The sequence below is a fragment of the Chrysochloris asiatica genome, unplaced genomic scaffold (assembly GCF_000296735.1).
Source record: "Chrysochloris asiatica unplaced genomic scaffold, ChrAsi1.0 scaffold00044, whole genome shotgun sequence".
NCBI classification, from domain to species: domain Eukaryota; kingdom Metazoa; phylum Chordata; class Mammalia; order Afrosoricida; family Chrysochloridae; genus Chrysochloris; species Chrysochloris asiatica.
In genome coordinates this window covers 10,924,955-10,940,535 of record NW_006408562.1, presented here as the reverse complement: position 1 = coordinate 10,940,535, position 15,581 = coordinate 10,924,955, and the positions used below count along the sequence as shown (strand labels likewise).

General features: G+C 40.0%; 1 protein-coding gene across 1 annotated transcript in view; it reads right to left on the bottom strand.

Annotated features, from left to right (window-relative positions):
- The window catches only part of ATP10A (ATPase, class V, type 10A), a 220,974-nt gene that overhangs the window by 39,078 nt on the left and 166,315 nt on the right, over positions 1 to 15,581 (bottom strand). Inside the window, exons 11-13 of the mRNA XM_006861922.1 lie at positions 12,394 to 12,497; positions 12,186 to 12,312; positions 5,491 to 5,675 (exon numbers count right to left, since the gene is read on the bottom strand). Of these exons, the coding sequence (XP_006861984.1) occupies positions 5,491 to 5,675; positions 12,186 to 12,312; positions 12,394 to 12,497 (416 nt within the window). The remainder of the gene's footprint in view (positions 1 to 5,490; positions 5,676 to 12,185; positions 12,313 to 12,393; positions 12,498 to 15,581) is intronic.

The window sequence follows — 15,581 nt, the reverse complement described above, 5'->3', positions numbered from 1 at the left end:
ATTCCTCATGAGCACAATTAAGTGTTTCAGAATACTCATACTTCACAATGTTGTCCATAGCTCATCATGATCCACACAATTAAAAGCCTTTGCGTAGTACTCAGACTTACTTGCCCTGCTTTGGCATCTAACAAGTGAAGCCGCACTTCAACAACTTTCTAAAGACAATTGCATATCACTGTTTCTACAGAGAGGCAACCATTCCCTGAAAACACATGACACCTCCTTCCCATTTATGTGTTTAGCTTCTATGAGGAAGTGATGGTACAGGACTGCATCTATATGTGTGACTGTTTTTCTGGACCTATAGTACCACTCGTCTCTCAGTTTGTTATACTGCATGTTCCTGTGATGCTGCAAGTTTAGCCAATCGTATTTTAAACACAAGCAGGGTCACCCAAGGTGGAAGGCTTCAGGAGAGTTTCCAGAGTAAGACAGACTCAGAAGAAGAGGCAGACAACTTCTGGATTGTTAGCCACTGAAAACCTTATGACTATCAGGGGAACACTGTCAGATATGGTACCAGAAGATGAAAACCTCATGACTAGGAGCAGAATATTACCAGATCAAGTGCCAAAAAATGTGACACTCAGGTTTGAAGACACTCAAAATACAACTGGGGCAGGAGGAGCTGCCTCCTCAAAGAAGAGTTGACCGTGATGACACAAAAGGAGCAAAGCTTTCAGGACCTTTATTTGCTGATGGGGCACAATGAAAAATGAGGGGAAACAGCTGCATATATCCATTAATAACCAGAACACGGAATGCTTGAAGCATGAATCTAGTTGTTAAAAATGAAATGGAATGCATAAAGATCAATATCCTAGGCATTAGTGAGCTGGAATAGAATGATATTGGCCATTTTGAATCTGACAGTCGTATGTTCACTATTCTGGGAACAAAAAATTTCAAGAGGAATGGAGCCACATTCATTGTCAAACAGAACATTTCAAGATCTATCTTGAAGTACAATGTTGTTTGTGATAGGATAATATTCATATACCTATATCACTATTATTCAAATTTACACAGCAATCACTATAGCTAGTGATGAATTGAAAAATTCTAACAACTCCAGTCTAAAATTGATCAAACATGTATTGATAATTACTGGTGATTGGAGTGCAAAGATTGGAAACAAAAAGGAAGCATAAACAGTTGGAAAATATGCCTTGGCAGAATTTTGCAAATGATTTTTTAAAAAATATCATAAAAGGCAAATATACACATGAATCTACCAGATGAAATACACAGGAATCAAACTGACTATAGCTGTAGAACGAGAAGGTGGAAAAGTTCAATATCATCAGTCAAAACAAGGCTGGGGTAGACTATGGAACAGACCATCAATTGGTCTGGCAAGGTCAGGCTGAAGCTGGAGAAAATTAAAACAACTTCATGAGAGCTTGAACATATCTTAGCTGAATTTAGAGACCATATCAAGAACAGATTTGATACATTAGACACTAATGACTAAAGACCAGAAGACTTGTAGGATGACATCAAAAACATCATACAGAGAAAAAAAAGACATATCATGATTAAAGGTTCAATTGAACAAGCAGACATAACCATAATAAATATCTATGCTACCAATGAAAGAACCTCAAGATACATAAATCAAACCCTAATAGAACTGAAAAAAAGAAATCAACAACTCAACAATAATAGTGGGAGTCCTGGTGCAGCACTGTGGATTAATGCACTGGACCACAAGGCCGGTTTGAACTGCAAGGCTGGTGGTTCAAGCTCACCAGTCACTTCGTGGAAACTGTATACAGGGTCACTATGAGTTGGAAATGACTTTACTTGAAGGCACTTAACAACAAAACAATAATGGTGGGAGATTTTAATGTACCACTTTCGAAAAAGGACAGAACAACCAAAAAGAAACTCAACAAAGACACAGAGGAACTAAACTACACAATCAATCAACCTGACCTCATAGACTTGTACAGAGCATTCAACCCAACAACAGCACAAAATACATTTTTTTTCCAGTGCACATGGGACATTTTCCAGAACAGACCATGTGTTAAGACCACAAAGCAAGTCTCAACAAAGTGAAAAACATCAAAATATTACAAAGCATCTTCTCAGATCACAATGCTACGCAATTAGAAATCAACAACAGGAAGATCCAGGAAATAAAATCAAATACATGGAAACTGTATAACACCTTTCTTAAGAGCTACTGAATAATGTTACTGTTGTTAGGTGCTGTTGAGTTGATTCCGACCCATAGTGATCCTGTATAGGGTTTCCAAGGAGCAGTTGGTGAGCTTGAACCACCGACCTTGCAGTTCAAATGACTTTGCAGTCTGGCGCATTAGCCCACAGCACCATACCAGGATTCCAGTGCATAATAGAACAAGTTAAAAATTCCTAAGAACAAATGAGGATGAAAACACAACATACCGAAACCTTTGGAACTTCCGCAGCAAAACCAGTGTTGAGAGGGCAAGTCATAGCAATAAACACACACATCCAAAAAGAAGAAAGAGCCAAAATCAAAACATTAACAAAACATTTCTAATAATTAGAAAAAGATGAGCAAAGTAAACCTACCATCACTAGAAGAAAAGAAATTACCAAAGTTTAGAGCAGAAATAAATAGAAAACAGAAAAACAATGGAAAGAATCACAAGTCAAGAAGCTGTTTTTTTTTTTAAATAAAGGACTAGTAAAACCAACATATAGCTGGCAAAACTAACAAAAGAAAAGAGGGAGAAGATACAACTAACCTGCATAAGAAACTGTATGGCTAACTTCACAATAGAAATAAAAAGTATAATAACAGAATACTATGAAGAGTTGTACTCCAATAAATTTGAAAATCTAGAGGAAATGGATACATTTTTAGAAAAATATGGCCTACCTAAACTAACAGAGTTAAGTAGAAAACTTGAAAGACCTATAACAAAAGAAGAAATTGATCAGGTAATACAGAACTCCCAACCAAAATCATCAGATGGCTTTACTGGTGAATTTTATCAAATATTAAGAGACAAGTTGATGTTAATCGTATTCAAACTATTCCAGAATACAGAAATGGATGGAAAACGTCTGAATACATTTTATGAAGCGAGCATAACCCTCATAACCAATATCAGGCAAGAGCATCACTAAAAAGGAAAATTATAGATGAAAATCCCTCATGAACATAGATGCAAAAATTCTCAATGAAATTGTAGCCAATAGTATTCAACAACATCAAAAATTATATGTCATGACCAATAGGGATTTATTCCAGGGATGCAAGGATGGTTCAATATCAGAAAAACAATCAACAAAATTCAAACAAGGAGAGAACAACATTATCATATCAATTGATGCAGAAAAGGCATTTGACAAAATTCAACATCCATTCTTGGTAAAAACACTCAACAAAGTAGGAATTGAAGGGAAATTCTTCAACATAATTAAGAGCATATATACAAATCCCAGACAGAATTATTCTCAGTGGAGAAACACTGAAAGCATTCACTTTCTGAACAGAACCTAGACAAGGATGTCCTTTCTTACCACTCCTACTCAATACAGTGTTGGAAGTCTTAGCCAGAGATATAAGGCAAGATAGGGAAATTAAAGGCATCCAAATAAGAAAAGAAGACATAAAACTCTATTTGCAGATGATTTGACCTTATACATAAAAAATCCCATAGACTTAGCAAGAAAATAATTGGAACTCATTGAAGAATTCAGCAAAGTGGCAGGGTAGAGGATCAATATACAAAAATCAGTTGGATACCTCTATACTAATAAAGAAAGCTCTGAAAAGAAAATTAGGAAAACAATACCATTCATAATAGTCACCTAAAAGATGAAATACATAGGAATAAATCTAATTAAAGAAACTAAAGATGTATACAAAGAAAACTACAAAACACTATTACAAGAAACCTAAAGAGACTTACAAATATGGGTGACTATATCATGCTCATTGATAGGAACACTTAACAAATATTATGAAAATTTCAACACTACCCAAAGCAGTCTATAAATATAATGCAATCTCAATCCAGATTCTGACACCATTCTTTAAAGAGATGGAAAAATGATCATGAATTTTATACGGAGATGAAAGCGATCTCAGATAAATAAGCAAAGCACTGCTAAACAAGAAGAACAAAATATGAGGCCTCTCATTTCCTGATTTCAAAAATTACTACACAGTCACAATGGTCAGAACAGCCTGGCATTAGTACAAAAAAGATACATAAATCAATGGAACAACAGAATTGAGAACCCAGAAGTAAATCCATCCACATACAGTCAATTGACCTTTGGCAAAGGGCCAAACACATTAAATGGGGAAGAGACAGTCTCTTCAACAAATGGTGCTGGCAAAACTGAAAATCAATTTGCAGAAGAATGAAACAAGACCCATATCTCATACCATATACAAACATGAACTCAGCATGGATTTAAGACCTAAGTGTAAAACCCAGAACTATGAAGATCATCAGTGAAAAACTAGGGACAAACTCAGGTGCTTTAATACATGGCAATATATACTGTCAAACATAAAAAACACACAAGCAGTAGAAGACAAAATAGGTGACTGGGATCTCCTAAAAATTAGAAACTTATGTGCATCAAAGTATTTCATTAAAAGACTAAAAAGGAGCCCACAGCGTGGGGAAAAAAAAAAATGTTTGTCATGACATATAAGACAAGGGAATTATATCTAAAATTTATAGAAAACTACATTACCTACACAAGAAAAAGGACAACCTAATTGAAAAATGGGCCAAGGACACGAACAGATGCTTCACCAAAGAACTCATTCAGGCAGCCAACAAACATATGAGGAAATATTCACAATCACCAGCCAGTAGAGACATGGCAAAACAAAACAACAATGAAGTATCATCTCACAACAGCATTAGCAGAGAAGCTTGGAAAAATAAGAAAAAAACAAATGCTGGCAAGGGTTTGGAGACACAGTGCCCCTCCTACGTTGTGGGCGGTTCTGTAAAATGGTTCAACTGCTCCGGAAACTGGCATGACACTTCCTCAGTAAATTGGCAATACAAATACCTTATGACACAGCAATCCTCCTACTTGGAATATATATATGCACAAGAAAAATAAGCCAGGACACAAGTAGATATACACACACCAATGATCATCACAGAACTAGTCACAACAGCATCATCAGTGGAAGAATGGATTGACTAAGGTTGGAATATATGCACAATGGAATAATACTATGCAATCTTGAAGAATAACAATGAATCTGCAAATCACCTCATTAACATGGATGAACCCTGAGGACCTTAGGCTCAGTGAAATTTAGTCAGTCACAAAAGGACTGATACTATAAGAGATCATTATTGTAAACATTTATGAAAAGGTTTCCGTACAAAAGAAACATGCTTTGATGGTTATCAGGGGTGGGAGGGAGAGGAGAGTAATTCACTGCCTGGAGGGTAGACACATGCTAGTTCGGGTGACAGGGAGGGCAATATACAAGGAGACACATACCTGGGACTCAGCATTGAAGGTGATGACCTCCTCATCCTGGTCCAACAGTTTGCAGGCATAAGCAATGTTTACAGCTGTTTCCTGTTTGTCACCGGTGAGAACCCAAATCTGTAGGCCAGCTTGGCGCAATTTTGCAATGGTCTCAGGGACTCCCTCTTGTAAGCGATCTTCAATCCCAGTGGCACCTGATTGAACGCATCAGGGAATAAGTGAGCCCCTAAGCCCCGCTGCTTTCCACGCTCCAGACTGTGGAGCGCTCCAGGCCAGGCCCAGCTTCCCAGCCCTATGTTCTATTTGTAAAGTGGCCACTCGACAGCATGATTCAGTATGCTAGGACATCAGTGAACACTGCAAACAGTGTGGCACAGTTCCTACAGCAAAGTACCTTGGATCACTCCTGACACCTTATTTGGGGGGTATGGGTTCAGTGGTAGAATTCTCACCTTGTAGGCAGGAGACCCACGTTTGATTCCTGGCCAATGCATCTATGCACAGATGCCACCCAGGTTTCAGCAGACCTTCCAGATCAAGATAGACTGAGAAGAAATGTTGGGTCATCTACTGAAAAAATTTGGCGAGTAAAAAACCTGTGGATCACAAAAGCCTGATCCACAACGGATCATAGGGATGCCACGGGATCAGGCAATATTTTGCTCCATTTTGCATGAGGTCATCCTGAGTCAGGGGCCACCATGTTACCAATCCATCCAGCTCAAAGAATTTGATAAGATAACATTAAAGCAAACGGAATCAATTGCATTCAGATGGCTATAAGCATTTTCAGAAATTTTCCATCAGACATAAATCTTCTGATGAATGAAATCCAAAATGTATATTCTCTATCATATGTGCCATGGGTATTACTACCTCTCTGAACACACTGCTACCAGACCAGACTACTGGTTCTTTAGAGCCATTCTGTTCTGAATAGGCTTCTCCCACAAACAGAACAGGTAAGAGGTAGATTTCTCCTTGTGTTGATCTCTAGAGGAAGAACTACAGATTCGAGCTCATGGTGCCTGCTTCTGTGATCCTGGCTGTTTAAAAGCCAGGGGAAATCAGCTGACTTCCTGGATTCAGAAGCCTCTGGTGACCCTCAGGCCCCTGGTTTTTAGTGTCCTCCTTATTAATTCTGCCTCTCTATGCCAGGCTGCCCCCTGTGCTGGGGTACCCTTTCTCCTTCTCCTTCTGGAACAAAACTGGAGGGAGAGGGTTTAACAGAGAGACGAGGCTTTCTGCTTCCATAAAGATTTACAGCTTCAGAAACCCTATGAATCAGAAATGACTCAATGGCACTTAATAACAACAACCGCCTTGATTAATTGCACTTTGCTGGCAAAAAATTTCACAAACTCCCTGTTACGGACAGAATTGTGTTCCCCACCACCCTACCAAATAAATGTGGAAGTCCTGACCCCCTATACCTGGGAGCATGGCGGTATTTGAAAACGAGGTCATTGAAGGTATTGACAGAAGTTAGCATTTGGTAATACTGAAATAGGATGGGTTCTAATCCAATCTGAGTGATGGCCTTATTAAAGAGGGGGCGAGACACAGAGACAAAGAGAGGGCAGAAAATCTGTGAAGATGCATCTACAAGCCAAGGAATGCCTGGGGCTACCAGAAACTAAGAGAGACAAGCAAAGATGTTCCACTAGAACTTTTAGAGAGAATATGGCCAATATTCTGACACGCAGCCTCAGGAAGTGAGAAATAATAAATGTCTGCTGTTCAAGACAGCCACTCTATAGGATTCTAACGTGGCAGTCCTAGAGCACTAACACACTACCTACGATGGTTGTTGTTGCTGTTGTTATGTGTTGTCCAGTTGGTTCTGACTCACAGCACCCTATAAAGGGTCCCTGAAAGCTGTACGTCTTTGCGGGCTCGGACTGCCAATCTGGTTCTCAGTCCTGTGCTGATTGTATAGAGCCCTCATGCTCCCACCTATGGTGGTAATGCTAAAATGATCCCAATTTTATAGATGTAGAAAGCAAACGTTAGGAAGGTGGCGTTAGTTAAGGAAGTGACAGTATTTGATGCTTAGAAGGTTTGAGTCCAAAGCTCATGCTCTAAATCTCTAAGTCATACTGTCTGCTGCCTCTATGAAAACTCCAGTGCTTATCTTTGAATAAAAATCAATTCCCTTCCCATTCACAAGAATGTGGTTCCCTGAAGAAAGGGCCTTCAGGCTAATTTAGCCTAGCACCTGGTAGATGTTGACCAAAAAAGGCAAGCAGGAAGGCTGACTGACCAACACAAAGGGCTCCGGTGTCCCTCTCCTGATCCTCACCCACAAAATGGTGTGAGGCTGAATCAAGCACAAGGTATTATCAAACTTAGAAACAGAGAAAAATGTTGTCCGTTTAAGGCTGATATACGATATGTCATAGATCAACAAATCTGATTCAACGGTACTTTCTTTAGCTTTCTGAGGTAGGTTGTTTGCAATACATCCTTTCTCTTCCCTTACCAACTATCTCATTACCCATCATTTTGCATGTATGACAATAAAAAATCAACTATGTTGCACATTAATGACATATGTCTGACAGCAGTGAAAACCAGGGTCTAAGGTTAATGCTGGCTGTGATGGTTGAGGTTATGTGTCAACTTGGTTGAGCCATGATTCTCAGTGGTGTGGGACTTAGGCAATGATGTAATTTGGCTCTTATGTAATGATGTAGTCAGCCTTCATTTTGTAATTGGATGTGGTCATCATTCATTTTTGAATAACAGAGATTTCGATTGTTGCATAATGACTTGGTCATTGGAACATAACCATTTTAATAAGTGAAGAGAGTGTATAATAAATGCTACTGTGAACAAGTTCCACCTCTTTTCAAGCTGATCCTTGGGAAAGTTGGGTTTTTGAGCATGATAATAAGGGTAGCTAACAGAGTTCAGAGTCAAGTTAAGTTCACGTGGATTCCTGTGTTGTGATGTCAGGAGGCTGTTAGTAGCAGGGAGTTTTCTATGACAATGGGAAAAATTATGAAGAATAATGGGAAAAGTAGATAGAATGTTGCCCTTTGAATTTAGGTTCTTGGCTAAGACATTATGGGAAAGAAAATTTCAAGCACCAAGAGTGAACGTTGGTCCTTTCTGCTTTAGATGTTTATTTGTGGTTCACTGAGGTTATTTAATATACATACCTAAGAGAAAATATTTAGAAGTGGACACTTGGCTCTGGAAGACAGGATTACAAATCTTACAGGCTTACTTTCTTTTTTCTCAAAAATGATGCTGAGGGTTCAAACATAAGGTCAGAACAGAACACAGAGCTAGGGGTCAAAGTCACTGAAACGTTCATTGTGAGGAAGCATAATGAAAGACTTACAGTTTTGTCTTCATAATTATAGTGGAAAGGAGAAGATATTTCCTCTGCATTGCCCTAGAAGGTGGGGCACCACCAACTGGGAAAGGGTACCAGGGGGCAGACATCAGTCCACTCAAAAATGAGAATTTTTTTTTAAGCAATAAAGGAACCCTGGAGGGTGGGAGGCAAGCTAAACTTCAGGTAGTGAAGAGATTGGCAGGGGATACTCTGAGCAGCTGGTCAGAGAGGTGACAGGTGTGAGCAACCCTGTCAGGGGATAAAAGCCTGACAGCCTGGTGGGGCTCTGTAGGATAAGCACTCGACTGCAAGGCCGGTTTGAACTGCAAGGTTGGTGGTTCAAACTCACCAGCCGTTTCTCGGAAACCCACTATGAGTTGGAACAAATCAATGGTGCTTAACAACAACAACTTAAAGGAGACAAACAGTTAACGCCCTTTAGCTGCTGGCTGAAAATGTTGAGGTTTGAGTCCAGCAAGATGCGTCTTGGAAGAAAAGCACGGTGAGCTAGTTCTGGAAAATCAGTCACTGAAAACCCTATGGAGTACAGTTCTGCTCTGACACACTCACCAGAAACTAGAAGCCTAAAAAAACACAGATGATTTTGAAGTCTCACTGAATTCACTCTCAGAGGTAGTCCTCCTTATACGCTGGGGCCTCTACATCCTGGGGCTTTCTGAGTGGCACATGCCCTCCTATTAGACATTTGAGGCGAACAGAATACTCAAGTCTATAAAGTGTGTGTGGGTACATATATCTATCCATGACACTGTCACATATGCTAATCCTATTGCTGTTTGTTGTTGTTCAGTGCCATCAAGTCAGTTGTGACTCACAGTGATCTTGTACGGGGGTTGGGGTTTCCAAGTAGCAGTTGGTGGGTTTGAACCACCAACTTTGTGATTAACAGTCCAGTGCTTTCCCTTTAGCGCCATAACAGCTAATAAGATTAGTTAAACTCAATTATATATTATGACCAAGGGCTTGAAAATAAATTGCTGGGGAGAAGTAAGATAATAAAGGCTTGGAGCGCAGACTCCATTCCTGCATCGGCTAACTAAGAAAATCTTTCCTCGTGGTCATGCATATCTTGTTCTCAGAGAGGGTTGAGATGTAAATGATGATCTGAAATCCTATTACGCAGGATGTTCTAAGAAAATATATCATTGTAAGTAACCTATTTTTAATATATCTTACTTATCACATTAAGTTTGACATGTCTTAATATTCCCAAGAAATGTCTGTACCATACTTTCTCAGGAAACTCATGTCTTAAGATACATTAACCAATACCTAGTACATCTGTTTGCGATCTGATTTCGGAACAAGCCTTATCCTGACATTGTCTTGCCACTGGTCTGAAAACCCAGTGGTCAGCACTTGTATCTTTTAGTCTCATTATGGATTGCCCCATTATCAGAACGCTCAACTTAACTTCCGAATATTGTAAGCCCCACTCTTTGTCTAACCCCTATGTAAATGTCTGTGTAACTATTGTACCTCGGACTCTGTGTTTTCATTTGGATGGGCCATGAAGTCCTTGATTTGAATTGTTCTTTCAACGTTCAGTTAATGTCGTCTTTAACTTAAAACAACATTCACATTTTTTTTGCTACAACATAGATTGTATTTGTTGTTGTTAAGTGCTGTCAAGTTGATCCATAGCGACCCTGTACAGGGTCTCTGAGGAGCAGATGGTGAGCTTAAATAGCCAACCTTGAAGTTCAAATGAGTTTGCAGTCTGGCACATTAACCCACAGTGCCACACAAGGACATAGATTAGATCTGTCAATATGTCTATATAGAGATACTATTCCAACCCCTTTGCCCAGGGAACATAATTGCAGTCTTTCTGCATCATGTGCAGGAGGTGAACCCCCTGTTATTCTGTGCCCTAAATGCCATCTGACCCATAGCAAAGTCATAGTCAAAACTTGACTATAGGGGCAGGTCATAGTCAAAACTTGTTCCTTGTGAGGACACATGGAGCATGTCTTGTGAAGTGCCAGTTTTGTTTTGAAAATTATTTTTAAAAACAGACATACAACACACAAAAAGAGGGTCAGGAATAGGAGGAGAGGTGGAGTGTGTGTACTGTCAAATGCCTCCACAAACACCTGCCCCCTTTGCCATGAGACCGTAAGAAACAGATGGTGCTTTTACCATTACTGAACATTTTGAGGCAAGATTCTCTAGAAGAACCCTGATCAAAATGGGGAAATGCAAAACTGAATTTAAGATTATCATGAAATCCAGATTTTTTGGAGTCCTGGAGACTAAATGAACCTCTGAAACTATTGCTCTGAGATAATCTTTAAACTTTAAACCACTCATATTCCCTGAATTCTTCTTAAAACTACACAGCAGTTTAGCTTAACTAGTGAAGAATGCCCTTGTTGAATGCCTATCTATCCCATATAGATAGATGTTTAAAAATCATGGTGCTTTCTAAAGATCTATCGATCTATAGGAGAGATATAGATATGTATGGTAGCATGGTGACTCTACAGGGTAAGCACTGGACTGTGAACCATAAGGTGGTGGTTCAAGCTCGCTAGTGATTCCTCAGGTGAAAGATAAGGCTTTCTGCTCCTGCAAAGATTTACAGCCTCAGAAACCCTGTACCAGGTTGCTATGAGTGGGTACTGACTCAATGGCACTTAACAAAAACAACACCATATGGGATTACATTGACAACAACAATTTGAAAGATGAGAAACTAAGGAGTCAGGGAGGATATGGTAATGGGGGAGGAACAACTTGGAAAAGGAGGGTTACACTGGCTGCACAACTCAAAGAATGGAACGCGAGTAACTAACTTGTACATGCAGAAATGTTGGAATCAACGTATGAGTATGTTCTGCTGTGTATAGTCTTAATAACAAAAATAAAAAATTTTAAACGATAAAAACAATACTAACATGAATAAGAACCACGGGACTATTTTAGTAAATGATCCTGTTTCCTTTGTATCTAAGGGGAATCTGAGAACTACACCTCAGATGCAGTAGGCAGTTGTTTGTCAGCTGCAACACTTCCTCTTAGTTTCCCAGGAGACGAGGAAAAAAGGGGGGACTCTTTGAAATCATTGGATCTTACCACATTTTTGGGGAAGACAAGTGATGTCTGCAATGCTGCTGCTTGGCAGGGCTTTGGGAGGGAGCAGGGCTGGCCACTGGACTGATGCCTTGCAGGGCCATGCAGTCTCTCAGACATCAACCCCAGGAGAGAGGACATTGGACAGAGACCAGCGGTTCCTCAACACTTCTGCCAGTGGCAGCACGCCCACTGATGCAGGCCCACTCCCTGTGTCCAGCCCCCACCCATGCAGACTGCACACAGTGGCAAACACAGTTACCCAGGAGGTGCAGATTGGTCTCCAGGCGCAGGGCTGACTGGAAGAGAAGCTCCTCGCGGTTGTCCAAGGAGGACTCTGCTTCCATGTGCCTCTGTAACCAGCAGGCATATTCTTCCTTACTCAGGACCTACAAGAAGTGCTGGTTAAGGACAGCCAAGACCTAGACCCAGGCAGCCCAGGAACCATCCAAGCGGCAATCCCGACTCACCCTCTTGGCTATACACAACGTGCGGAGGCCCTCCACTGCATAGAGGTTCAGGTATTTCTGAGTTCTGCTCTGGATTTTCTTTTGATGCCTTCCTCTGGCGTCATCTAGGTTGGGGTACAAACAGAAGCACTGATGAGACAGAATAGTCAGCAGCCTGCCCTCAGGCTACCCGGGAACCTGGGGACTCTGTAAGAAGGTGCTCTCTATAGAAGTTTTTCACTGTGGTTTGGTTCTTCCTTTGGACTGGCAGCTCAGCAGCACTACAATGGGTGGCCTCCCAGGCAGCGCAGTTCCCAGCCTCCAGCCCAGATGCCTATGGAGAATGCCACGTTTTCAAATACATTACTTTTATATTTTACAGCAACATATTTTTATATTTTATATTTTGATTCTACAGCATTTTGTGTTCTTCATATACTGAGTATTTGTGCATATATCCTTGTGTTTGTATGTGAGAGTGCATGGGTATGAGTGCGTGTTTTTGTAAATGCTTAACAGGAAGGCAAAAGGAAGGAAGTGGGGAAGACCTATAAAAAATTAGAAAATATTATATAATTGCTATATTTCAGCATCATAAACAGAAAAGGAGGCTTTTAAAAACAAGTAAGCCCTAAGTGAAATATCAAAATATAAAGTTTCTGAGGAAAAAAACCAGAGGTATAGACCATTCCATTGATCATTTGTTGTTGTTGTTGAGTGTTGTTGAGTTGGTTCTGACTTACAGTGACTCTTAGTCTAGGATTTCCAAGGAGTGGCTGATGAGTTTGAATAGCTGACTTTGTGGTTCAAACCAACCTTGTGGTCCATAGAAACATTTTAATAATAACAATGTATTATAATAATCAGTTAGCTCAGGACTCGCAATATGAGATAGTTACTTTGTTAAGGTCTGACACCAAAAATGATCACAAGTAACTTCTGCCTCAAGAAATACAGGCTGCCATTTCTATGACTCTATGCTAGATCCTAGAGGCCAGGTGGCACTGATGGATAAGCACTACACCACAAGGTCAGTTTGAATAGCGAGTTCATCAGCTCTTCAGAAACCCTATACAGGATCGCTGTGAGTTGGAACTGACTTGAAGAAGTTGGTAAAATTCTTCTATTTCATCCTCACTGGATTTAGTGGTTGGTGCATAAATTTGAATAATAGTGGTATTAACTGGGCTTCCCTGTTGTTGTTGTTAAGTGCCGTCGAGTCAGTTCTGACCCATAGTGACCCTGTACAGGGTTTCCGAGGGTATAAATCTTTACGGGAGTAGAAAGCCTCATCTTTCTCCCGCGGAGCAGCTGGTAGTTTCGAACCGCTGACCTTAAGGTTTGCAGCCCAATTCTTAACCACTAGCTTCCCTGTAGGCGTGTGGATATAATCCTATCACAGACAACGTTGTACTTCATGATTGATCTGGATATGCTTTTTTTGGCAATGAATATAACACCATTCCTCTTCAATTTGTCATTCCCGGCAAAGTAAACCATGTGGTCGTCAGATTCAAAATGGCCAATACCAGTCCATTTCAGCTCACTAATTCCTAAGATATCGATGTTTATGCATTCCATTTCATTTTTGACAACATCCAATTTTCCTAGATTCATACTTCATACATTCCATGTTCCAATTATTAAAGGATGTTTACAGCTGTTTATCTTCATTTTGAGTTGTGCCCCATCAGCAAATGAAGGTCCCACGGGCGTCATCATGGTCAACTTTTCAGGAGGCAGCTCTTTTCCCTCGCATTTTGAATGTCTTCCAACCTGAGGGCTCATTTCCTGGCACTATATCTGACAGTGTTTCTCTGAGATTCATAAGGTTTTCAGTGACTAAGTATTCAGAAGTAGTCTGTCACTCCTTCTTCCTAGTCTGTCTTCATCTGGAATCTCATCTGAAACCTGTCCACCATGGGTGACTCTGCTGGTATTTAAAATACTGGTGGCATAGCTTTCAGAATCACCGCAGTTCATGAGCCACCACATTACGATAAATTGTCAGATGAGTGGTGGTTAAATTGCTTTGAACACCTATAATCAGTCAAAGTTCTGTTACCTAGAACATCCTGACAAAGACCAACCCCTGCAGATGTGGTCAACCAAGAACCTAGCACCTGCAACTTTGTAAATAGTATCCAATCAAATGCATTCCAAATATACTCCTCCTCATTTTAAGTCAAATACATTCCAAATATCTCTATAGTTCCTTGGAGTACTTTGTCAAAAGTTTTTTGACTCTTGCGTTTTCCCATTTTGCAAAATGTTCTTTTGTTGTAATACACTCTTTGTTTTTACTTTAAAGAGACTTGTAGTTTCTCTCACTATACTCTTGAGAACATTTCTCCATAAACAGTTTTGGAGAGAATGTGATTTTGTTTGCTTAAGAGTTTTATTTGCTTATGAAGACACTCAAATCAAATAACAGGCTCAAAATTATTCTCAGAACAGATGTGTACTCAAGATAAACCTTAGAATCACACATGTACTCCCTGTGATCAAGCAAGGGGGGGTCTCATGATCATTTGAAGGCCAGATGTTTGTTGTTGTTAGGTGCCATTGAGTCGGTACTGACTCATAGTGACCCTATGAACAACAGAACAAAACATTGCTTGGTCCTGGGCCAACTTCACAATTGTTGCTATGTTTGAGCCCACTGCTGCTGCCACTATATCTCACTGGGGGGTTTTTCTCTTTTTCTCAGACCTTCCACTTTAACAAACATGATATTCTCCTCCAAGGACTGGTCCCTCCTGACAATATGTCCAATGTATGAGGGACGAAATCTGGCTTCCAAGGAGCATTCTAGCTGTACTTCTTCCAACACAGATCTATTTGTTCTTTTGGCAGCCCATGGCACTTTCAATATTCTCTTCCAACACCATAACTCAAATGTATCAATTCTTCTACGGTCTTCCTTGTTCTCTGTTCAGTGTTCACATGCACATGAGGTTATTGTCTCTGCTCTTCAACTCTTTAAAGAGGTCTTGTGCAGCAGATTTGCCTCATGCAATACATTGTTTGATTTCTTTTCTTTTTTTTTTTTTTTAAGGTTTTTATTGTGGATTGAGTGAAAGTTTATAGGACAGATCATCAGTTTTAGATTCAACAAAGCATACACCTTATTTCATTACAATGATTATAATCCCCGCCAAGTACCATCAGTTACCAGTATTTCTCTCTATTCACTTTAGCCTTTTTTT